The sequence below is a fragment of the Mus pahari genome, unplaced genomic scaffold (genome assembly GCF_900095145.1).
Source record: "Mus pahari unplaced genomic scaffold, PAHARI_EIJ_v1.1 scaffold_10329_1, whole genome shotgun sequence".
NCBI classification, from domain to species: Eukaryota; Metazoa; Chordata; class Mammalia; order Rodentia; family Muridae; genus Mus; species Mus pahari.
In genome coordinates, this window is record NW_018392079.1 from 731 (window position 1) to 25,226 (window position 24,496).

Here is a 24,496-nt window from a genome sequence, read left to right on the forward strand (position 1 = left end):
AAAGATTATTGTAGTTCTTTGAATATGCTTGGCCCAGAGGGTGGCACTCTTAGGAGGGGTACTTGTTGGAGTAGGTGTGGCCTTTCTGGAGGAAGTGTTTCACTGTGGGTATGAACTTTGAGACCTTCCTTCTAGATTCCTGGAAGCCAGTCCTCTAGCTGCCTTCAGAATAAGAAGGAGAATTCTCAGCTTCTCCATCATCATGCCTGGCTGGATGGTGCCATGCTTCTGGCCTTGATAATAATGGACTGAACCTCTGGACCTGTAAGCAAGCCCCAATTAAATGTTGTCCTTTAGAAGAGTTACCATGGCCATGGTGTCTTTCCACAGTAACAAAACCCTAACTAAGACAGATATTATATTTGAAAAGACTGAACATTAGTTTTTAGAACTTTAACGGAGGTGTGGAATGAATTTTTGTCCTCTATCTGGTTTTGAACACAGGTTTGCATTTTAGTGCTCTATCCTCTGTGTCTCTTTGTTCCTGTGGGATATGACTACAAGTAGGCTACTTACTAGAAAGCAAGAAGCAATTTCACATGCACTGATACCATAGTCATCCTCCTTTATGGCCTCATACCAGGTGCACCACCCATCAGCAGAGACAGAACCTGAGGGTAATACTGAGAATTCCAGGTCTTGCAGTACATACATATGGTCCAACATACCCCTGTATCCCTGTGACATTACTCCCTCACCACTGGTTACCATGCAGGTTTCAGCCTGTTTCCCTTTATACCTGCCCACTGCTGAGCCCAGTGACCCTATATGCCATAACATGCCACCTTCATGGAGACCTGTGAAAGAAAAGTCCTTTCTTCCTGACAATCAAAATTAAGACTGAGCATCAGTCCGATGCCTGCCTATCAGAGAGCTGGAGACAAATTAATCATTCTTGATACACACAGAGACAGGAGCTTTGTATGATCTTTATTGAAAACAGAGAGCCTGAGGAGGCATGCATTTGCTTGGAGGCCCTATCCTTTCTTGACAACTGGAGTACTGCCCTCCTGCAGTGGGAGGTCCCAGATCCAGGTTCCTGCATAATCTCTGCAGGGATCAATCTGCACACTAGGATCCTTTGCCCATTTCATAGGAATCTATTTGTATACCAAAAAAAAATAATGGGGTTTGGAGGGTGTTGACACAGGCACTTTCTTACAGAAAATCATAAATAGAAGGGAAGGAGAATCAGCAAACGCTTTCTTGTTAACGTCATGAGGGGCATTAATGATGCTTGTTTTGCTCAGTGATAGTTGTCTCACAAGTGTTTCAAAATGTATCAGCAACACTGGGTCTGCTGTGTGATTATGGTGACCTACAGGCCAGGTGAGGATGGCAAGAAGTGGGTGGGAAAGACTCATTATAGACAGGTCATTCCCAAGTCCATTGAAGGTCTGTAACATAGGCAGATTCAAGTAACAGAGTTTTTTTTTCACACTAAACTCCCAGAGAAGGATGCAACCATGTGGAAGCAATAAGGAGGGAATGAAGTGCACATCTTCCCTTGAAGTACCATCTGAAGACACAGTTCTTCTGTGAGACTAGAGAACCCAGTGGGTCCCTCTTCAGTGGCTTATGAAGGTTCCCAACCACCTATCTTTGGAGGATAGAGGACAGATGTAGAGTTCTCTCACAGGTATATCCTGAACCCAGACATACACTGACCTACTTTGCTCAAGTGTTCCTAGAAACAAGTGTTGAGTGTGACATCTTGGGTACCATGAGGTGGGAAGTGGAGGTATCTATGAGGGACTGACTTCCTCTCTGCCTTTGTTCTGTTTCCCAGTAATGTTAGCAGGACATCATCATACAATTAGTCCTTCAGTCATTCATCTCCTGCCACCAATACACGCTGAAGGAGGCCCTTGCCTCTCCTTGTCCCAGGTTGTTATTTCACATTGGTAATGTAGGTGGGAAGCTAGGCATACCAACATGGTCTGGACAGCACAACAATCCCTGGAGTCCTTGGTTAACATGTGAATTGGGTCTTATGGTCATCAATAGGACTTAATGTTTATGTTTTCATGTCTAGACTGAAATACCTCCAAAGCACCTGGTAAGATCTCATGAGTGCAGAGCCTGAAGTGGCTGAGGCCATGGGAAAGAAGGGAAGGTGCACGGGAATACTAGATTAGGGAATGGGAGACAGTCTGGTGTGAGACCTTGAAAGGAAGGATCCCAGGAGCAGAGTGCCAGGATAAGGCGGGGAGTGTTTGAAGTATAGGAAAAGCTTCAGGGATCAGGAAAGAAATAATGTCTCAGGGGTTGGTGTTGGTGACAGGTGGAGTTCAGGTGCCCAGGTAGCAGAGAATAATTTGGTGTCATGTACACTCCATGGGTGTCTACATTACTCCTGTGAGAACAGGGACAGAGTGTTAACTTAGACCTGGAGACTACCTTCCCCGGGTGTTAATGTTCTCTCAGCTATATATGCTTAATTTCTGGTTCTTCTTTAGTGTGGAATACATGCATAAATGTGTGTGTGTGTGTGTGTGTGTGTGTGTGTGTGTGTGTGTGTGTATACACCTTTGCATGCTCATGCTCCGTTAGGAGAACAGTGGTAAGTCACTCCACATTACTCTCTTGCAAGTAAATCTAAATCTTTTGCCCCTTTGGGGATAGGGGGATTCTGCTTACTGCCAGAAAGTGCTCCAGAGATGTGCTTGGGTAATATACAATCTCAGCTGTTACCTGATTTGCATATTAGTGCTGGTAGTTGGACTTCAGGCTCTGACACTTCCAGATGATGTACTCCTAGCCACAATGTCAAAACCCCTTTTGTCTAGCCTTTTTTATAGGCTGGGAACTGTCTGAAAGACATAGAGATTTTACATGTTCTGTTCTCCCCAGCACTGGCCAGATCTAAAACTGAATATCCCTTTATTTACCTGTCAATTCCTTTCTTTTTAAATTGATGGTGAACTATAGACTTGAAGACATGAAAACTTACAGAAAATGTATTAAATTTACACAATGGAGTACTACTCAGCTATTAAAAACAATGAATTTATGAAATTGTTAGGCAAATGGATGGATCTGGAGAATATCATCCTGAATGAGGTAACCCAATCACAAAAGAACATATGATATGCACTCACTGATAAGTGGATATTAGCCCAGAAGCTCAGAATGCTCAGATACAATTCACAAACCACATGAAACTCAAGAAGAAGGAAGACCAAAGTGTGGATACATCGATCCTTCTTAGAAGGGGAAACAAAACACCCATGGAAGGAGTTACAGAGACAAAGTGTGGAGCAGAGACTGAAGGAATGACCACCTAGAGATTGTTCCACCTGGGGATCCATACCATATACAATCACCAAACTCAGACACTATTGTGGATGCCAACAAGTGCTTGCTGACAGGAGCCTGATATAGCTGTCTCCTAAGAGGCTCTGCCAATGCCTGACAAATACAGAAGTGGATGCTCATAGCCATCCATGGGACTGAGCACAGGGTTGCCAATGAAAAAGCTAGAGAAAGGACCCAAGGAGTTGAGGGGTTTGCAGCCCCATAGGAAGAACAACAATATGAACTAACCAGTACCCCCAGAGCTCCCAGGGACTAAACCACCAACCAAAGAAAACACATGGTGGGACTCACAGCTCCAGCTGCATATGTAGCAGAGGATGGCCTAGTCAGACATCTATGGGAGAAGAGGCCCTTGGTCCTATGAAGGATCTATGCCCCAATGTATGGGAATGCCAGGGTCAGGAAGCAGGAGTGGATGGGTTGGTGAGCAGGGGGAGGGGAAGGGGGGAGGGGGAGTAGGTTTTCAGAGGGGAAACCAGGAAAGGGGATAACATTTCAATGTTAATAAAGAAAATATCCAATATTTAAAAAAAAAAAAGACACCAAAACTTTGTGGGCAAAGGACAGCATTTTGTGAATAACAGGGTATTGAGTAGGGCCCTAGCCTCATAGCACTGGATGGTGGCAGCCCAGTCCTGCTACAGTTATAAGAGTCCAGGTTTCCAGTGGACACACAATATACCCAGTGTCAAAGAATTCCAGATACATCCCTGCTCAGAGTAGGATTGCTCCAAGGGTGAGTGAGAGAGAAGGGAATACATGAGAATGGGAGGACTGGGCTTTGAGTTTAGTCTTAGACATCGCACGTGATCATCTGAAGGCTGAAGGTGAGAGGAATAACAAATACCTCACACAGATAGCCATGAATCACAGCAACTAACCCCAGTCAAGATATATCAGTAGGGGAGAAGGAAGTAGTAATTGACTCTGCTCCCAATGCCCCCAGAAAGACATGTCAAGACCAGCAAACTCGCGGTAGGCAGGATCCACCCACAAGCATCACCAACATCTGTGTACATCATTATTTTTTCATTTAAGTAGTGATAACAAAGTTCTACACATCAAGGAACACTATACCTACATAGTGCTACATCCCTGGAAAAAAGGGGAAACCTGTGGATGTCAAGTTTTTTTGCCTAAAAAGACTCTGCAGAGCAGACAAATGTAAATATAAGTACTTATAGTGAGTTAAGTAGCAAGGCATGTCTTTTTGTTCATTCAAGACCATCTTAAACTTAACATGTCAAATGGGTTTCCTGGACACAGTGAAGAAGCGTGGGTCACTTCTTCACATCTGCCCTGTCCTTTCCTGCTTTCAATCCTAGTGCCTAACAGTGAGGTGAGATCATATAGCAGCGAACCACAGCCATAGGCTTCCCACAAACTGTGTTCTCATCCTGTGTGCTCCATGTCACAATAGTATGTAAACTGCAAATAAAGATAGGTGAAGATACGATGACCACTCCACACCCTGAGTTCAGGGAAGTCTTCCAGTCATCCCACCCCAGGATGTTTTCCATGAGGAAGCCAGGATATGCCCCTGGTTCCAAAGGTTTCTCCAAGGGCCTCTCCCAGGTGAATATGCCCATGACCACCCCAGGCTCCTCATTGACCTCAGAACTCACTGAAATCCTGAGCAGCCAGTGACTCCCTCCCTACACAGAAGTGAGCAGTATTCACACTGGTTTTTCCAAGATCTACCAGCTGTGTGCTTGTAAGTTCCTGTCATTCACAGTGTGCAGCAGTACAGAATGCACTGGGTAGTAACCTGTGTTTCCCATGCTAAACTCAGTGTTCCTGCAGTTACAGAAGTCACCTGACATTTCCCAGACAAAAAAGAGGACTTTCTGGTTACATGCTCTGTGGAGTTGAAGTTAAGATCACATGTATGGTGAGGGGCAAGGAGACCATGCAACCAAGAGCTAAGCAGACCAACTGAGGGAAGTACTTACAAGATACTCATCCTAAACTCCAAGTAGCCAATTCTGGTTTTGCCCAGTGTGTATGGTAGCAGTGGGCTTCACAGATTTGCTTCCAAGAATGGAATGCTCCTGGCATAGCAAATTATAAAGGCTACATGGGGGAAGCCACAGCTGAAGAGGGCATGAAGGAGAGTCAGGCAAAGGGGTCTCAGACTGCAGCTGGAACAGAGGTAGGAGGGGGTTGGGAAGCATCTCAGAGAGTCAGTGGTGTCCTTGCTCATGGGCAGCAACTCTGCATCCTTGGCAGGCTGTGTTAGGCAAGTTAAGGCAGAAATCTCCTGAGAGATGCTGTTCCTAGGAGTGGACAAGGGTATAGTCCTGCACAAATCACTCAAAAAGAATAGAGAAAAGTCACCTATACTTTAATTAAGGCTGGGGTAAGTGTGGGACTGTGAAAGGCAGTCTGTTTTCTGGTTGAGCTAGGTTTAAACCCCAGAGACCCAGCAGATAACTCTGCAAGGGACAGAAGGAAGTTTGCCACACTCCCAGACACTAGGTTCCAGAAACAAGGCCCAGCCCCATGATTCTGTGACCATCAGTCATGTAAGGCAACATCCCAAGCTCCTGGTATTCTATCTGGACTCCACCCCAACAGTTACCTGACAACAACCAGGTATGTCCCTCCCCATGGTTACAGCCAGGTAGTCCTGGTCCACTATAAAAGGAACTGTTTGCCCCCTCCTCCCTCTCTTACTCTTACTCCTACTTCCCTATTGCTTCTCACTTGCCCTCTTGCTTCCCCTCTTTCCACATTCCCTCCTCCCCCTCTCCACACAGCAGTGGTCAGCCTCTACTTCTCTACTCTCTCCCTTTCTCTGCCTCTGCTACCCTCTTAGCTCCTCTTCCCACTATGACAATAAACACCTTAAAACCATGGACTGCCTCTTCTCATCGGGATACGCCATGCTGGAGCAATGGAGCAGGTCTCCCTCTAAAGAATTGTGCATCTAATCTCCCAAAGGAGGCCTCCCTGCATTCCCAGACATGGCTTCCACCAAGCCAAGCTGCCTGCCTGAGCAAGACTAAGATACTCTCATCCTCTCAAGAACCAGCTGGAGCTCTCTCTCCTCCTGCCCTTTTCCTTTCAGCCCCACACCAGAGCCAGCCATGCAGGCCCCTACTCTGTTCTCAGCTCTTCCATGGCATCGAGCAGTGTCTGCAGTGCCCTAGAGTGAGAACCTTCCATCCTCTACCTCCATGCAGGCCCAGCAACCCCAAGCCAATTCCCACAGGTTCACGGAGACCTCAGACTACACTTTCCCACCCCCAGAGCAGGACCCTGCGCTTCTCACAACTTGATGTGGGGTGTACATAGTCAAATTTTCCGTATCAACCTCCATGAGTGGCCCTAGCCCCGTGATGGACTAGACAAGGAACCCATTTCTAACCCACAGGGAAGAGGGAGCAGAGATCAAAAATGACTGGTCATGGGTGGCCAATATCAACATACCCAATAATTACTGGGTCACTGATGGTCATACCCACCCTACCTGGTGTGCCTAAATCCTGGTGTCCAAACCCTGCTTCCTTACACTTCATGGACTTCTCACTAAGGATTGGAGACATCAAAGTTCTCCCCAAAACTTAATCCTAGATAGTGCAATCCCCGGGCCATAGAAATTATGAAGTGTCCTTTCCATGAGGTTAAAAGGTTGTTCTTGGGAGCCCATGGCTTAAAACGTGAGTCAATGTGTCTCTGTGAGGCAGAATGGCCAGACATATATCTCCACATGGGTCTGCATGTGGGTCTCATCCACACAGCAGAGAACAAGTAACTCCATGTTTGAGGGCAGACTCTATGACATAAAAAGAGGTAGCCTACCAATGTCCATCAACAAACCTAGACCAGTCCAGAATCATGATCATGAAAACCTGATTTTAGGTGGGAACTTTCAGTCCTCCAGGGATTTCACCTTGTCTGTCATGGCACACTCAACAAAAGTAATTTATGTGAAAGAACAAAATACTCCAAATAGCCAAAGGCAACTTTAAGGAAAAGGAATTATGTCAGAGTGTCTTATTGTAGATTCCAAGTTACAATACCGTAAGGAAAGCATATGATATTGGCAGCAAATTAAAACCTAGACCGAAGCAAAAGAATAGAGGATGTAGGGATGGTGCTACACCTTGGGACCATCTGATTATTTAAAATCATGTCAAAAAGTTACATATGAGAAAGAAAATCTCTTCAACAGATGCTGATGGAGACCTGAAAGTCAGGTTCAAGAATGCAATTGGGTCTCTACCTCACCCTGTCAAAAATCAATGCAAAAGGAATCAAAGATCTTCACATAGGAGATGAAACTCTGAGAATGTTTGAGAAACTGAAATGCAGATAATTTAAGGGTGGAATGTCTGGAAATAAAAACAGTAACTCAGGAAATAAAGCAAGGAGGTAACAACCGGGATTGCATGAAATCAAAAAGCTTTCTGAAAGCAGGAACAATGTAAGTGAAAACTGGCCTACAGAATTGGATGACCACTGGAATAGCATCTAAATCATCCAATAAGTAAATGGGAGACTGAAATAAACAGCATCTTGATGCTGAAGTATAAATGGGTAATAATATAAAACAGTGTCCATCACTAGTCACAATCTAGGAAATAAACACTGAGATCCCACCTTATCCTAGTCAAAAGGTAGATGATTAATAAAACAAGTAATATTGGGACCTAGGTAAAATGTTAAGGCCTAGATAGCAGTTACCTGACTAGCCCATTATAAAGAAACTTTCTTATATATTTTCCTGTAACTAGGAAACTTTTTAATGCCAAGATTGATTACATATTGTTATTTTCTCTGCCTTAAGAAATCTATCACAAAAGAAGTCAAAAGAACTGTTTTGTATAGTTGCCCACAATAAGCTTTGACCCAAACCACCCAACACTACTTCCTGTGCCTATATATAAGCATTTATGTTATAGGCTGCCCCTGAAATAGGCCCCAATATAAAAGTAACACTTGTACCAACATAAGAAACTATTTGGAATAAATATTCCATTTTGAGTAATGATCAAGTAAAGTTTGAAGTCCTAAGACCTCCCTGGGCTTTGACATCCTACTTGGCAGAAAAAGACATGTGTGTGGGTTACTGACATCCTGATTAGCAAATTAAGACATAAATGTTAGACAAGTCCCATCTTAATAGACAAGTTAGCACATGAACAAGTTAGGACAAGGCAAGTGTCCTGCCATAATTGAATATACCAATCAATGTGAGCAGGATATGTATACAACAAAGACATGTTCCCAGTGAAATCCCCCTATCCCAGAATCCTGATTGGTGAAATAACTTGGCACAGATGTTTGTGGGATGTGGGGCTTAAAAACCCTGTAGGATCTTAACTTAGAGTCATAGTTCAGTTCCTGAATCTGGAGGATTCCCCAACTGGTTGACTCTTTTAGTCCCATGGGGTGCTGTATATGCTAATGAAGGAGAATTATCACCTGCTGTCCTGCTTTGTTATGAACAACTTGCCCTTCACTACCAATAGGTGAGGCAACATTTTTTAGGTGGTACTGCAGTAGCAATGCTGTGATGGATACAACCAATGACTTTCCAATTGAATGAAATCCCTTCACAGTTCTATAGCAAGAACAAAAATTTGTACCCACTGAGGTCAAAACCTCAAAGTGTGCTTATTGTTCTTGTTTTGTTAAAATACAGTCAATCATTTTCTTGTAAAAATGTCTTCTAAACATGTGTGTTCATGCTCTGTAAGCTTCAGTCACAAATGAACTTTTTTCCTTGCAGTTGATACTGGTTACTGCAGAGATTCATCCATGACCAAATTACTGAGGATATATAACTGTTACAAAATATGAAAGAAAATATGTCTTCTATTTTACCTCCTGCTAAGGCTCAGTGAAATTCAGAGAAGACTGAGCAGAAAGCGTATAAGAGCTACAGGAAGGGATTGAGTGCTGTATACCTATTTCTTTCAGATTGATGGAGAGAATTGCAGGAGGTCCACAAAACTCACAAAAAAAAACTACATGATTCATGACCTTTCCCTGTCACCAAGATTATATAAGCAATAAACAATGCAAGAAAGAGGAGACCCTTTAGTGAAGCTGCCTGGGTTTGGTGGAAGGAAATCAAGCTGCTTAGCTCTCATGAAGCACCACCAATAGCCAAGGACCTTTTGATGATGCAGCCTCCTGAGTCATGCACACTGTTCAGTGGACCAGCTGGATAGATTTGGGTGAAATAGATTCCTTGCTTATTGTATTTACACAGTCTGGAACGAATAGACACATTTTCTCCAGGATAAGTCATACAGCATTGCCCAGGTCCCAGGGGATAGTCTAGATGACCCTCTCTAGGCCTATGAATGACACCACAAAGAAATATTTGTGTAACAAAACTGTACAGGTAACACATGTATAAAACATTGAATGTAAACATGCACCGAAACAAAAATCCAATGAAAACTCAAAGTTTTAGACCAATATTAAGATTTTGGTTTTTTGTTTTGAGACAGGGTCTCCCAATGTAAGCCTGGCTGTCCTGAAAATTGCCATGTAGACTAGACTTGTCTCAAATTCAGAGAGATCATTCTGCTTCTTTTCCAAAATGCTGAGATTAAGGGTGTGCATCACTCTACCAGGCTCAAACACTAACTTTTAAAAGCATAATAGCTAATTCAGTGCAGTAAAATCTATTTTGCATATGAGAATTTTCACCCTATGCATTAAGACTCACTTTTTATTCCAAGTTCAGCAAAATACTTCCACTTAAATTTTTTAAGTTTTTACAAGATCATCAACACTTCCATAATATACTTGGATCTCATACAACAGAGACACACAGTGTTCATCAGCTTTATAATTTTCTGGCTCTCCCTTCTCTGCAACTTGTCCCTGGTGCTTAAGGCTCCAGTGGGTACCAGATGACTGGGTCCAGCAGAGAGAGGCAAGGAAATGACAACAGGTAAGGGCATGAGCTCAGCTGAAGGGCTACTGCTAATGCTTATCTGAGAGCCATTACAGCTTCTCAGGGAAAACTGATGTTGCATACGTATCCTCCAGGAATTCATGTTCCACTAGATAGGTAATTTCTGGATCTATCTTGATCATTCAAAGTACTGACCCAGCCCTCCATTACTGTTCTCCTGTAAGACTCTGGTGAGCCTTAACTTACCAGAGACCCCCGAGTGAACAACATGGATCAATGCAAAAGCAAGAAGAATTTTATTGTTCCATCAGGCTAGGGGAGCCCTGCAGATGAATGAGAAAGAGAATGACCCAACACAGCCCATTCAGTGAGCTTTTATGCAGTTTTCAGAGTAGCAGCCATTAGGAACAATGTGGTTGGCAGGACAGTGTGACTTTTAAACTGATTGGTATTTGAGGAATGAGGTTGCAAGGACTTCCCTTGTCTGTAGGTGGTCAATGGTTGGTCCACCCTGCAGAATGTGTCTACATGCTCTGGAACTCCCCCACCCACAGGTGGCCTATGGTCACCCCCCTCTACCTCCACCTCCACCTCCACACACCCATGATCTGAGGAATGTAATTAGCCTTTCTCTTCCAGGAGGGGAGGGGTCTGGTAGAATTTTTCAAAGCTCCTGAGCTCCTCTTCACTCCCACCATGTCTACCAGGACAGTGTCAACCAACACCTTTAATACAGATCAACCACAGAAAAGCCAAGGTGATTAAAATTAGGTCCTTCCCAAGATTCCATGAATTTCCCCAATGCAGCAATATCTCTGTAGGAACCTGCAGATATTTGCAACCCCAAGGCCATCATCCAGTCCTGCCCAACCTAGTGCCTACCCAAATTCTTCTAGACCAATGTCAGACATCTTATGAAGCTACTTGGCATTGGCCACATATTACTTGAACTTCCAAGATATCATATAACTCTACAGGACTGCTGGGTAGCAAGGTACTGGGTGTCTGGTATCCAATATCTGAGTGGCTATTTCCAATATCTCCTTAACATTTTGAACTTAGAAGGCGTGCTACATATAAGCAGAACTCAGAAAAATTGCTAAGTGCTTTATTGGATGCAGATGGGGTTGGGGACAAAAGTTAAAAGCTAAAGAAGGAAGGCTGGAATTCCAATGTGAAGGAGTGAGATCCAGGGGGTCTAGGATGAAGACCCAGATTATGCATGCATTAATATTACAATAAGGAACCTGCTGGAAAAGGAAGACACATTGAGGAAATGCAGTTCAATGTAATGTGGTCCAGAAGGAAGAATAGTCCAGTGAGATCAAGGCCGTGTCTGTGTCCTAGTAGCAAAGATGGTTCAGCATTTGTGGTCCTGGTGGGCTATGACAGAGAGAGACACACAACTGAGAGACCCCCTCCCCTTACCATGGGAATAGCAGTCAGAAAATAGCTGCCTATAGTTAGGTGCAAATTAAGGATGTTCCTTTCATATGAGCCACTATCCTGACTTTCTTTACTCCATAGATCTCTAACCATGTTTGATGGGTATGGAATTAGATTAAGTGAAGAGACCATGGTATAGGAAGGACTCTGGGAAAAGAAAAGACAGATTTTCTAAGTATCCAGGGAATTATGCTTGAGGACACCTCCTGGCGTGATCACTGCTTCCTGGCAGATTCCCTTCAGAGTAAGAGGATGGCATCATGGTCAAAACCAGATAGAAACATCAACCCTGTAACTGAGGAATCTGCGCTCTCCCAGAGTTCCTTCAGAATGTCACTTACCACTGTCAGGTATGGGAACACAATGTTCTGTAAAAGCAAGAAAAAAATATCAAATATAAAAGGTGGTCCAGGTTGAAGACCCAGATTATACATGCAGCTTGGATGGCCTCATGATTAAGATCACAAGAATTGGCGTACTGGTAAAGGAAGACACATGGTTACATAAGAGTCCTCATATCATGGAAGAAACAAGGAGACATGGGCAAGGGGCAAAGCAGAGCATCCTCTTACCCCTCTGCTCAGGCACAATGATGTTTTCTTGAAGAAGTCCTTTGCATTGTATAAATTCCTTAAACTGTTCCAAGGCCTCTAGGTTTTCTTCTGGACACTTTCCTATGAGCAGAAGCCAGATAAGCAGATGTGGGTCTTACTACCCAGCCCTACTAGAAGCCACTGACACAAAGACCAAAAGACTGCCCAGAACTAGAGCCTTCAAACTGAAGCATATGGGAGCAAAACAAGAGGAGAATTTAGAGCAAACATAAAGGTGCAAAATGGGTGATAGTGGGATAGCTTGTCCACAGGATATGGCATAACTGACACATAGGGCAGCAGTATGACCAAAATATTGGTTACATCCTATGCAGCAGAGTAACAGCATACTCTAACCAGGGAAGAAGCCTTTGTTTCAAGGTCACTAGTCTGCCTCCTGTCACTAGGGAACATTGACCATAAAAGGTCTCTGTTAGGACACCACCTTCAATGAGATCTGCCTGCTATGCAACCTGAGATGGCAGAAAGAGACATGTAGTAAGTAATTGGATAGGACTTCTGTACTATTGTTTAGAGCTCAAGGCCATATCTGCTCATATCCCTGAAAGTTCTGTATAGACCTCCACTTCCCACTTCAGAGCATACACACTGACCACATAGAACATTATGCTGCACATTTAAATAGCTAAAGGTAGTAGGGAGCATGGGCAGGAGCTATGTTCTCTGGTGTTTCTCACCTATGAGGTGTCCTTCTTGGAATTTTTTCTCAAATGGAACGCTTTCCATGTAAACGATGTAGTGGTCCTTCTCTGGCAGCTCATAGAAGTTGAAGAGGTTATGACCAAAATCTGCAGGTTAAAAAGAAGTGGATCTGTAGTGTCTTGTTCAAAGACAAACCCAGACAACACCACAGAACAGTCTAGAAAGTTTCAACAATGACCCATGAGCACCCAGCCAGCTAGCTCCAGGTATTGCTGTGACCTTATCACAAGACAGAGGTTTCTCCTGGAAAGGCATCATTCCCAGCTATAGAGTGAGGACCATGGGTGTCAGGAAAGATGGTGCTGTGCCTGACTGGCAGTTTAGCATATATCCTGCCCTGCTTTCTAAATCCTAAGCTGCAGTCTCCCTATTAGATAGTATGCAGTACTATCTAGAGGCCTCTTCTGTGAACTAGCCTGTGATTTCTGAAGTCACCTGGGAATTAACTGGTTAGACATTTCTGAAAAGTAAGCAGGGTAGGGGTGCTCCAACCCAGAAGCTTGCTTTGCAAAAGATAATCACATGCAGCCAGGATTACCATGTTGATTGTTACTCAACATGAACTATAATCTCATGGGAGATGTTAACCTGACCATGACAATGGGTATGATATTGACTATATTTATTTATTATGGAAGATTCATGTTAATTGTGTACAGGAACATTGTGTAAACTTATTGTGTAGAATAGTGAAAGCCATCTGAACACGATCATGACTGCATTCACTGCTTTCTTTTGACTATAGGCATAATATGAGCAGATGCTTCATGCTCAGGCTGCCTGAAATTCCCTACCATTATGGACTGCACCTTTAACTTTTAACTAAAGTAAACCCTTTCTTCCTTAAGCAGTATTTATTAGAGTGGTTTATAACAGCAACCGGAGAGGAAACTGGGACAGGGACTCACAGATACTATATTGGCCAGGCTCCTTTGTTTTCTGCATGCGAAGTTGCATCTTAATACACCGTCCCTTAGACCTGGAAAACAGAAAACCAACCTATAGCCTCTTTTATAACACATGTCTATTCTCCACTGAGATCACCTGGTTCACCCTTAGCACAATGACTTCTGAAATCCCATATTAACTGTCCCCCACCACCACCAAGTTTTAGGATGCTAGTACTGTAGCCCTTTCAAGGAAAGGGTTTTCCTTTGGTCAATATACAAAACACAGGGAAAGGAGAGAAGATAAAGATGAAAAGATGCATGGGGGTCACTCACATGAAAGTGCTCCTGAGCTCCAAGGTTCCTTCTTCAAGACATGTGAGTCTATACGGAAACGCAACCAGAGTTTGCCCCTCTGTCTGTCTCATTTGTCTCACTGTGGCCTTTAGGAACCAGACACCTGAGAGCTGGAGAAGACATAGTTCTGAGCCCACACTTGCCCAGCCCCATGTCTCACCCAGGTTGCCTACAGGTGTGCTACTTGGGCCCAAGGTGCTCCCCCTGAGTTGGTGAGGTTCCACTCTCCAACCACTTGCTCCTTACAATTAGACTAAAACTGCATTTGGTGGCCCAGCAGACATGGAAATTGACTATCTCCAAAGGCTGAAAACAGTTGGGATTCGAGGAACCAAGACATAAATGTCCTGCCAAGTGAGACTTTCTGGTTCTACATGTCACTACTCAAGTACTCGTCCCTGCTCCAACTCTGTGGATCAGGAAGCCCTGTGTTCTGGAGAACAGCATTCTCTGCTCAGTCAGAGGAATTAAACACTCATGCATCCTAGCCATAGTCCTCAGGCACTGCCAACAGTCAAGCCTTCCATATATACCTCTATACCACACCCTGCCTCACTTTCTTTTCATCTGAGAGGAAGGGCAGCTCATCCTGGGCCTGTAGAACAGCCAAAAGGCCAAACAGTATGATAGTCAGGAGCAGGCACTTCATTTCCAGGCTGTATGCTCTCAGACAACATAGGTCGTGGGCATGACAAAATGAGGCTGTGTTGGTTCCTCAGACAAAGCCCTTTATGGTCATAAATGACACTGGCCACACCCCTTCTGGCCATCTGTCATGGACAAATCCATATTCATAGTGGGAGTAGATATTGTTCCTGTTGGAACTGGTGGTCATTCACTGCCACCTCTGGATAAAAGATCTGTTATGTTGTCACCATCTAAGGGTGCTACTCATGAAGGAGCCCAGAATTTATGAATGACTCAGGTGTATGATGGGAACACAGACTGCACTCTGGGCTGGTAAATTAGGGCTGCATTAATTTCCTTGTCATCACTAACCCTGTTCTCATGCTTCAGACAGCCATGGGTTAGCCATGAGCTAGCCACGCTCTGTTAGGTGTTTTATTGGCTCCTGCTACACAGAAAGTGACTTGGCTTCTCCATCATTCAGTCTTGCTGATTTCTAGAGCCCCCGCTGTGTTCTGAGATCACAATTCACTGCTTCTCATACCTGGCAGACCCAATCTAGACATGGGTATGATCACTGTGCAGTGGTTTAGGATAGCTTAAAATAATGCCTCTTTTTTAAAAAAAAAAAATTTTATTAATCATTTTATTTGTTTACATTTCAAATGATAGCCCCCTTCCCAGTTACCCCTCCAGAACTCCCAATCCCATCCCTCCTCTCCTTCCTTCCCTATGCCTCTATGAGGGTGCTCCTCCACCCACTCACCCACTCCTGCCTCATCACTCTAGCATCCTCCTACACTGAGATATCAAACTTCAACAGGACCAAGGGCCTCCCTTCACATTGATGTCAAATAAGGCTACATATGTATCTGGAGCCCTGGAGCCCTCCATGTATAATACTCTTTGGTTGGTGGTTTAGCCTCTGGGAGCTCTTGGTGGTCCGGTTAGTTGATATTGTTCTTCCTATAAGGTTGCAATCCCCTGCAGCTCATTCAATCCTTCCCCTAGCTCTTCTATTGGGGTCTCTGGGCTCAGTCTGATGGTTGGCTATAAGTATCATTGGTCAGATGCTGTTAGAGCCTCTCAGAGAAGAGCCATACTAGGCTCCTGTCAGCAAGCATTTCTTGGCATCAGCAATAGTGTCAGGGTTTAGTGTATGCAGATGTGATGGATCCCTAGGTGGGGTTATCTCTGCTTCTAAGAGGCTCCTAGACACACTCAAGTTCACAGTCACCCAAACCACTGAATTCTGCAACCAACACCAGGCGTGTTCTCTTATAGAGCACTTCTTACTCTCAGATATCTAACTCCTTTATCTCTACACAAAATCAACCTCCTCTGTTACATTCTAAGCTCCTGAGGAGTAGGACTTTGAGACTTGTGTGTCACAATATTATTCTGAAGCTGGAAAAGTTCTAGCTACAAGTCAGCAAGTCATTATTATGTGTTCACCAAATGATATACCAGAGTTTTCCACCTGTGTGGCCTCAGAGACACCTGAGGGCCTAATGGAGGGATTGGTGGAGCCCTAGCACACTCTGTACCATTGTGGCCCATTCCACAGCTTATGGTTAAGTTTACCCTCTCATTTTTTTTAACACTGACAAGCCACCAAGACCCAATGTCTGGTTCCCTTTAGATAAAAAGGGGAAAGGGAACACACAAAGGCCAAGGACCTTTTGCATCCAGATGTCATTGATGAGCTCTCCTGCTGCCCTTTCTATGACTCAGGCCAGATCCCTTGCCAACAGGAACACTGACTTCTTCCTCCCAACTCTGCACTTCTTGGTCCTCAATGTCCTGATCTAAGACCCAGCTAGCCCAGGCTCTGGAGAGAGGTGCTGGTCCTACAATGGTATCTTTGTACCTCTTTGGACCCAGGTGGAACAGCACCACATAATAAACAATATTAATGACCACTTTCTGACAAGCCTTGACACTTGGTGACATGCGAATATGACCCATTCATTGACCCCAGCATGCAAGGTGCTACTGTGCAAGAAGTCTATCATAATAAAAGCAGAAAGGGTGTGGTCTGTGCTCTTTAGAATCGAAGAATAAGGGAAGAATAAGGAGAAGGTAGAGTCTTCTCCTCTGGGGTGCCAAAGATTATTTTTGTTCTTTAGTTGATTGTAATCAAATAGCATATACTTCAGTATGTGGATCACTGATGAAAGCATTTATGACAGTGGTGTATGTAATTCCAGCCATTAAAAAAAAGTAATGGGAAACAATAGCCACAGGTACCTGATAAATCATGAATCATGTCTAGTATGATGAGAAACCTCTGCACTCCTATCACCCTCCTACCTTTCCCTATGTCCCAGTGAGCTGACTTCTGACAGCTATGCTCAAAGACCCAAAAGATAAAGTGATGAGAGAATCTGTGGTAAGGAAGGACTTGCAGTCAGTTCCATGAGGAGTCCTTGTGGAGACAATGTGGAGACCTCAGACAGCACATTTTCTCAGGGGTCAAAAGCACAGATGGATGGGGTCAATTCAAGGTAGACAATATGAAGAGATGGTAAGGTAGGAGAGAGGATGTCCACAGTGAGGCATGGCCTAAGGCATTTCTCTGAGTGGCTGTTTCATTCTGGTGGTGATTCTAACAGAGCCTCCTAACTCCACAGCTCCTTGGCTCACCAATTCTGGTAACATCCTTCACTGACCATAAATGTGAACCTCAAAATGGTCATCTTTTAGATGTTACTAAGGCCTAGGTATCTCATTGAGTGATGCGTGGCATTTATAGATTGGGAGATCTTAACAGCTCAACCAATAGCACCAGACCCAAAGGGTGTTGACTAGGACTAAAGTGCATTGCAAATAAGTGGGAAACAATTCTGAGATGAATATCAGTAACTCCTGGAAAGTACCCTGCATAGTAGGAACAAAAGATTGTTTCCCTTAGACTACATTATTTTGAGGCTATACATGTATCATTCTGGGTGCTCAGTTACAAAATAAAAAAATCTGAAGTATGAGTATTCCTTACAAGGAGTGGAGGATCTTTGAAGATGCTGATGACCAAATCTTTTGGTACCCTGTATATTTAAAGGCAAAACCAGGCACACTGATTGTTGGTTTCCTGCCTTGGGTACTGCTTGGTGCTCCTCTGTGTTTCTAGGACACACTATGATGAGGCTCAGATGTACCCTGTGTTAGAACAGTCAGTTAATAAAGGCAGTTACTAATAGGATATGAAGTGTCTGGTGTGGTGCTGCACACATTAATCCCATCACTTGGAAAATAGAGACAGGAGGATAATAGGTGTACTGAGGGCCTCAGATACAAACTGAGTTTTATGCCAGCATCAGCTATATTAGATTCTGTCTCCAAACATTTTCTTTATTTTTACAAAAATAAAGAAAAAAGTCTGAAAATGTCTTTCTGTTTTCGCTCTTCACCTCTCTCTCTCTCTCTCTCTCTCTCTCTCTCTCTCTCTCTCTCTCTCTGTGTGTGTGTGTGTGTGTGTGTGTGTGTGTGTGTGTGTGTGTCCCTTTAATTCTTCTCTGCCCACTTTCTCTCTCAGGCAGACTGAGTTTCCCATAGTGTTCATGTTCTGGGTGGCAAGTTTTTCATGTTCTTGGCATTTTAATTTCTATTTTACTGGACTTTCTTTTATTGTATATGGAGATTTGAGTGACCATGACCCTGATATTTTGGACACTTAGCCCCCAGTTCGTGGCCCTGTTTGTGTAGGTATAAGAAGTGTGTCCTTCGGAGCACAGGGTCCCCAGTGAAGGAGCTGGAGAAATACCCAGGGAGCTGAAGGGGACTGAAGCCCCATAGAAGGAAAGTCAATATGAACTAACCCATACCCTCAGAGCTCCTTGGGTACCACCAATCAAAGAAAACACATGGCGGAACTTGTGGCTCTAGCTATATTTGTAGCAGTGGATGGCCTAGTAGGTCATCAGTGGGAGGAAAGGCCCTTGGTCCTGTGAAGGCTCTATGCCCCAGTATAGGGGAATGCCAGGACCAGGAATGGGAGTGGGTGGGTTGGGGATCAGGGGGAGGGTGGAGGAGATTTTCAGAAGGGAAACGAGGAAAGGGGATAGCATTTGAAATGTAGATGAAGAAAATATCTAATAAAAAATTATATATATAAAAAAAGAAGTGTGTCCTTGTTAATGGAAGTATGTCACTATGAGGTGGGCTTTGTGATTACAAAAGTCACATCAATTTGAATTTATGTTTTATGTTCTAATTTGAGACATGAGCATAAGCCCTTCCTGCCCCCATAGCCCATCCCTGTCATGATAGCAGGAGTACATCAGGACACATCCCCCTGGAACTATAGGTCCCAAATACACCCTTTCTTCCCTAGGTTGCCTTGATCTTGGTGTTTTTATCACAGAAGTAAAAAAGTAACCAAGATAAAACTTGGCACAAGAAAAAGGAAATTAGTATAATAGACACTAGAAATTTGGTCAAGAAAAGGTATTGGCTGGTGAGAGCTTAGTGGTTCTTCTGTGAAAATTTGGAAAGAAAATAATGCTGAGAGCAAGGCAGATGATGAAGGATGGACTTGTGAAAATTCAGTGAAAAGCAAATATTCTAACTGAGACATTGTGGAATATTTAGAATTAATAACCTATGGTATCTGGTCATCTGGAGTCAAAGAATAGATTAGCCAGAGACCTTCACCAGTCATGTGAAAACACTGCTTCACTCAGACAATCCATGCTGATTAATAGAGCCGAGAAATTACCAATGATTGAGAAGAGACTAGAATCCCTGAGGTACAGTCTCCTCACAGTATTCCCTCAGGGTCGAAACACAGAAGCTGTGGTCCAAAGTGGGGCAAAGGCTGCATCTGATGCTTTCATCTGACTTTGGTAATGTGTAAGAGTCTCCCACATTGTCTTGAGTTAATGGAAATTTTTTATTGTTTTATTTATTCACATTTCAAATGCTGTCCCCCTTCCTTGTTTCCCCTCTGCAAACCCCCTAACCCATTCCCCTCCCCTGCCTCTATGAGGGTTCTCCCCACCCACTCACCCTCTCCCACCTCATACCCCTAGCATTCCTCTATGCTGGGGCATTGAGCCTCCACAGTACCAAGGACCTCCCCTCACCTTGATGCTACTTATTCATTTCATTTTATATGTGGAGGTTTTGTCTGCATATATGTTTGTGCATCATGTAAATGCATGGTGCTAATGGCCAGCAAAAGAGGGCATAAGATGCCGTGGAAATGAAATTAGGAATGGGTTGGTACTACCATTTAAGTCTGGAAATCAATCTCCAGTCCTCTGCAAGAGCATTAAATGTCCTTAACTACTGAGCCATCTCTCCAGTCTCCTGGCTTTAAAGGCATGAAGAGGTCATGGAGAGAACCTGAACCTTGGCATTATACATATGGCAGGGCTGGAGACTCTGAAAGGAGGCCAGAGACCATTGGGGGGGGTCCTAGTCTCTGTTGCAATGGAGACCCCAGGACCTTGAAGACATCAGCACCATATGTATTCACATCCAAAAAGAACAGCAGGTGTGAAATAGAGGCTGGTCTGAGTCTATAAAATGAGCTATTTATTCTGTAGAGGGCAGAGGTAGAAAAGGTGCTATCTACATAGGACCTTTAGAGCCCAGAGAATTGGAGGTTGGTCCCAGATATCAAGCACTTTTACACTGCTGACATTTGGTTGTGCTTTGATTTAGGTGCAACTATTTCTTCCCCTTTTGGGCAAACAGAATTTAATTATTTTGGAGGGGTCTTGTTTATTTTTTATAAAAGCCCACAGTTGAGAGACTTTGGACTTTGGAGGAAACATTGGGTTTTTTAAGAGTATTTGATTTTTTCAGTGTTGGAATTTTTGAAAACTGTGGGACTCTATGTCATTTCAGTTTTATATTTTAGTATTAATGCCAACCTGTTTGCTTGGGAACAAATGAGAAAGAAAAATGATGTGTTTGTGCATCAAGTTGATAAGTGGTCCATTCTGTTGGTTTGTTTTAATGTCAGCTTGACACAACCTAGGCGTCTCTGAGAAGAAGGAATCACAACTGAGGGATTTTCTCCATCAGAGTGGCATATAACCAAGTCTGTAAAGCATGTTGTTAGTTATCAAACGATGTGGAGGAACAAAAATCATTGTTGGTAGTACCACCCCTCAGCAGATAGTCCTGGGTAGTATACTAAAGCAGGCTAGGCAAGTCATGAGAGCAATTAAGTGAGCAGCATTTCTCCCTACGGGTTTCTGCTTCCATTCTCACCTCTAGGGTGATGCCTTAAGTTCTTCCCTGGCTTTCTTCTATCATTGATTGTGAACTATAAGTTGTAAGAAAAAATAAACCCTTTTCTCCACCACTTTTATTGGTTCAGGCTTTTATTTTCAGTGCAACAGATATTAATCCCTGATTCTTATGATGAGAAAGGAACAGTGTACTGATTTCCAGTTGGATCAGTGAGGGTATAAAAGGGAATCAAAGACATAGATGTATAGGAAGGAAAAAGAGACTCTGTGGAGATGGGGTGATTGTCTCTGTGGAAGAATACAATGAGCCTAAAAACAAAATTGAAATTGACAAGTGACTTGCTCAAGAACCCAGGTTGGAACAATTCTCTACCATATTGGAACCAGCCAAGAATAAAAGATCCCACTTCAACAGAATGGTTTCCTCCACTGACCTCTTGTAACCATCTGTTAGTGGCTCTAGCTCTCCATTCACTTGTGTTGTTAACTGTTCATTGTATTAACTGTCCCTCCTCAGTCTACTATATATTCCATTCATGATTTCTTAATTATATATTATTACAAGTGTGGCACATGCCATTAGGAAGCCCAAAATGGAATCATTTGTGGAACAACTAAGTGAACAAAGAATTGGGAGGTTCAATGTTAATGCCCAAGACAGCTACACAAAGGGGACATTGAAATATAATTGAAGGAAGCGAAGGAAATAAACCAAAAAAGATGAAGAAGCAGAGGACTTTAGAAGGGACAAACATTCAGTAGAGACTGGAAGAGCCAAAATGATCCTGGCTGAGCCAAAAACAGACTGGAGGGGAGGGAATGGAGAGGAAGATGCCATATACCAGGTAGAGAAAGGATAGAAGAAACAGCAGTAAGCTGTGGGCCAATCTAAAGACTTTATGCTTACTGTGAGTTAAATGAAGAGAGGTGAATGTATTGACACAGTGAGGATGTGACTTTAACTGTATTATTTTGTACTTATTTTCCCAAATTTTAAAGTTAGCACACAGGTTAATGAGTTTAGCCATGGAATATTTAGTTATATATGAGAATTGTTTTGTTCTAATTTGTACCCTTCTCACAATATTCTACCATGTGCCCATTCCCCTACCCAGGAAGATGTGAAGATGTCATTAAATCTGAAGCTGAGGCAGGAGGCAGGTACTACTATCCCTCCACAAGTGTTATATGAACGTCTGCCTAGGCTGCCTACAGACTTCTGGGCCCATTACATGCTATAGAATAGAGGGTGTCAACTGAAGAGGGGACTCTGAAGTGGAAACTTAAGAATTCTTTACAAAGTCACTTGTGTTGGATGGTGTTTTACTGGAGCAAACATGTTTTGCTGAAGTGAACACAGTTGAAAGACTAAGGCAAACTTGTGGAGGTACAGTAACACTGTTCACACTACACATGATCAGCTTGCAATGTGTTGTGACATTTGATGTCCTGAGATGCTCCTCTATGAAGACCTGTGAGTAACAAAATACCTCTTTCCTTCTCTAAGATTGTGCTCAGCTTGGATCATCTGCCTTCACCTGATTAACACAAAGCTGGGACCCATTAGATTGTCACATATGTGCCCAGAATAGGGACTAGCTTTATTGGAAGAAGTCATGGGGGGGGAGTCTGGACACTGGGATCTGACCACTCTTAGCAAAAGGAGTTCTGCATTCAAGTGCAAAAGGTAGCAGGTAGCAGTTCCTGGTTTCTGAATCTGCTCTGCAGAGCTTGCTCTATACACTAGGGTTCTCAGATCATTCACAGGACTCTATTTGCACAAGAAAGAGACAGAGATCTCTAAAGAGTACCTCTGTGGTCATATCTTACATGGATATCCATGACATGAAAGTTAGTGGAAATGAGGAACAATTCAATCTCTACCATCACAAGGCAGACTAAAGATATCTGCTCTGTTCAGCTCTATATTCACCACAAATGTTTAATACAACCTCACAGATTGTGAGTTTCCAACCAGAGAATGACATATAGGACATTCAGAGTGATAGTATGGAATAGCAATTCTCCATTACAAATGCAGAAGGAAAATCAAGTCTTAGGAAATGAGTGGTTCTCATTGCAAACAGGAGAACAAGTTTGCTCTTGTGTCTTCTAGGACCTAAACTGAAGTCACTGTGTTGAGAATACTAGAACATTTGCCAGTGGCCACAGTGAAAGATGATGAATACCAGAGGAATGCACCTCTAGGTCTACCACAGAATTCTACATCCTGATCCGTCTGATGGTGTCAATCTCCAGTACCCACAGACAGAGCTGATTCACCTGTGTCAACTTACATAAAGAACCATATCACCTGATATATGATCCAGATTCCATAATTCCTCCAATGTATTGTTTATAATTTGTATTGTGTCACACTTCTAATGAAGGAAACTGACAGAAGAAAATGGTACTGACAAGTGGAGTCATTACAACAAGAAGCCAGAGCATATGGGTCTCAGGTCTTAGAGCTGTTTTGTTGGATATTAGGAAGGTATTCCAGCTGTAGATAAAAGAAGTACTACAAGAGCTGGATGAGGATCTCAAGAGTATTCCTTTGGGGATGCCGACTGGAGAGATCAAGCTCATGGAATTCCAATGTGTAGTGAGGATGAAATCAGTACCTCTCATGCTGAAACATGGTAAAGAATGTAGCTTGTACTGTTGATGTTTGAGTGAGGATTAACTGAACAGTTATAGAATGAGTTGTCTGATAGAAATTTCAAGTCAGCTCAAGGTTCATTTGTGGACAACGGGCAGGAAAGCTCCAAGTTCCTCCATGTAGCAGGGAACATCAACTTTTACAATTGGCCTAGACAAGAATCAATCCATTTTATAGTGACTAACTTGACCTACATTAAACCATTAAGTAGCCATTATGAATAAATGACAGGAAATAACCTTGTTTGCACAGTTAACATCCTTTATCTACCAGCAGAGCTGAGACACAAACTGTTAAGAGATTTCTGTGTGACAATCAACAATGAAACTAAAACATGTCAGATTATATCATAACCACCAGATTCTAGACACATGAGCTTGCCCAATGGGATCACATCTCCTTGAGTTTTAAAGAAGGTGTACCCCAAGACTGAGTTGTGCATGTTTGTTCGCTTTTGCCTCTAATTAAGTACTTTATCAAGTAAAAGCTGATAGTCAAGTGCTCATGCCTCAGTCTGAGTCCTAGAGACGGGTTAGTTGTCTTATCCCTAATAGCAGAGTAATGCAATCTATGCTTTTAAACATAACTTCTTCTTCTGTGTGATTACTCAGTCCACTCCTCATTCTGCCTCCAAGACCCTCATGACTTCAGCCAGGAACACCACCAAGAGAACCTGGAGAATTCAGGGTCTTCTTGTGATACTTTCCAGCTCTTCATCTTTCTTTCCTTTACTAAACTCTGAGGAAGCACAAGACTGCACACCCAATTGACCCAACACAATAAAAGAGTTATAGGACCCA

At 43.2% G+C, this 24,496-nt stretch overlaps 1 protein-coding gene across 1 annotated transcript; it reads right to left on the reverse strand.

The window, feature by feature from the left end:
- Positions 1-12,216: 12,216 nt before the first annotated feature.
- LOC110314826 (vomeronasal secretory protein 2-like) lies at positions 12,217-14,853 on the reverse strand (the record flags this gene model as incomplete). Its single annotated transcript, XM_021189043.1, has 5 exons — positions 14,761-14,853; positions 14,184-14,314; positions 13,869-13,939; positions 12,936-13,046; positions 12,217-12,318 (listed from the first exon to the last, which is right to left on the reverse strand). Coding segments are annotated over exons 1-5 (508 nt in total), but the record flags the coding sequence as incomplete, so codon positions are not given.
- Between the last annotated feature and the right edge of the window lie 9,643 nt (positions 14,854-24,496).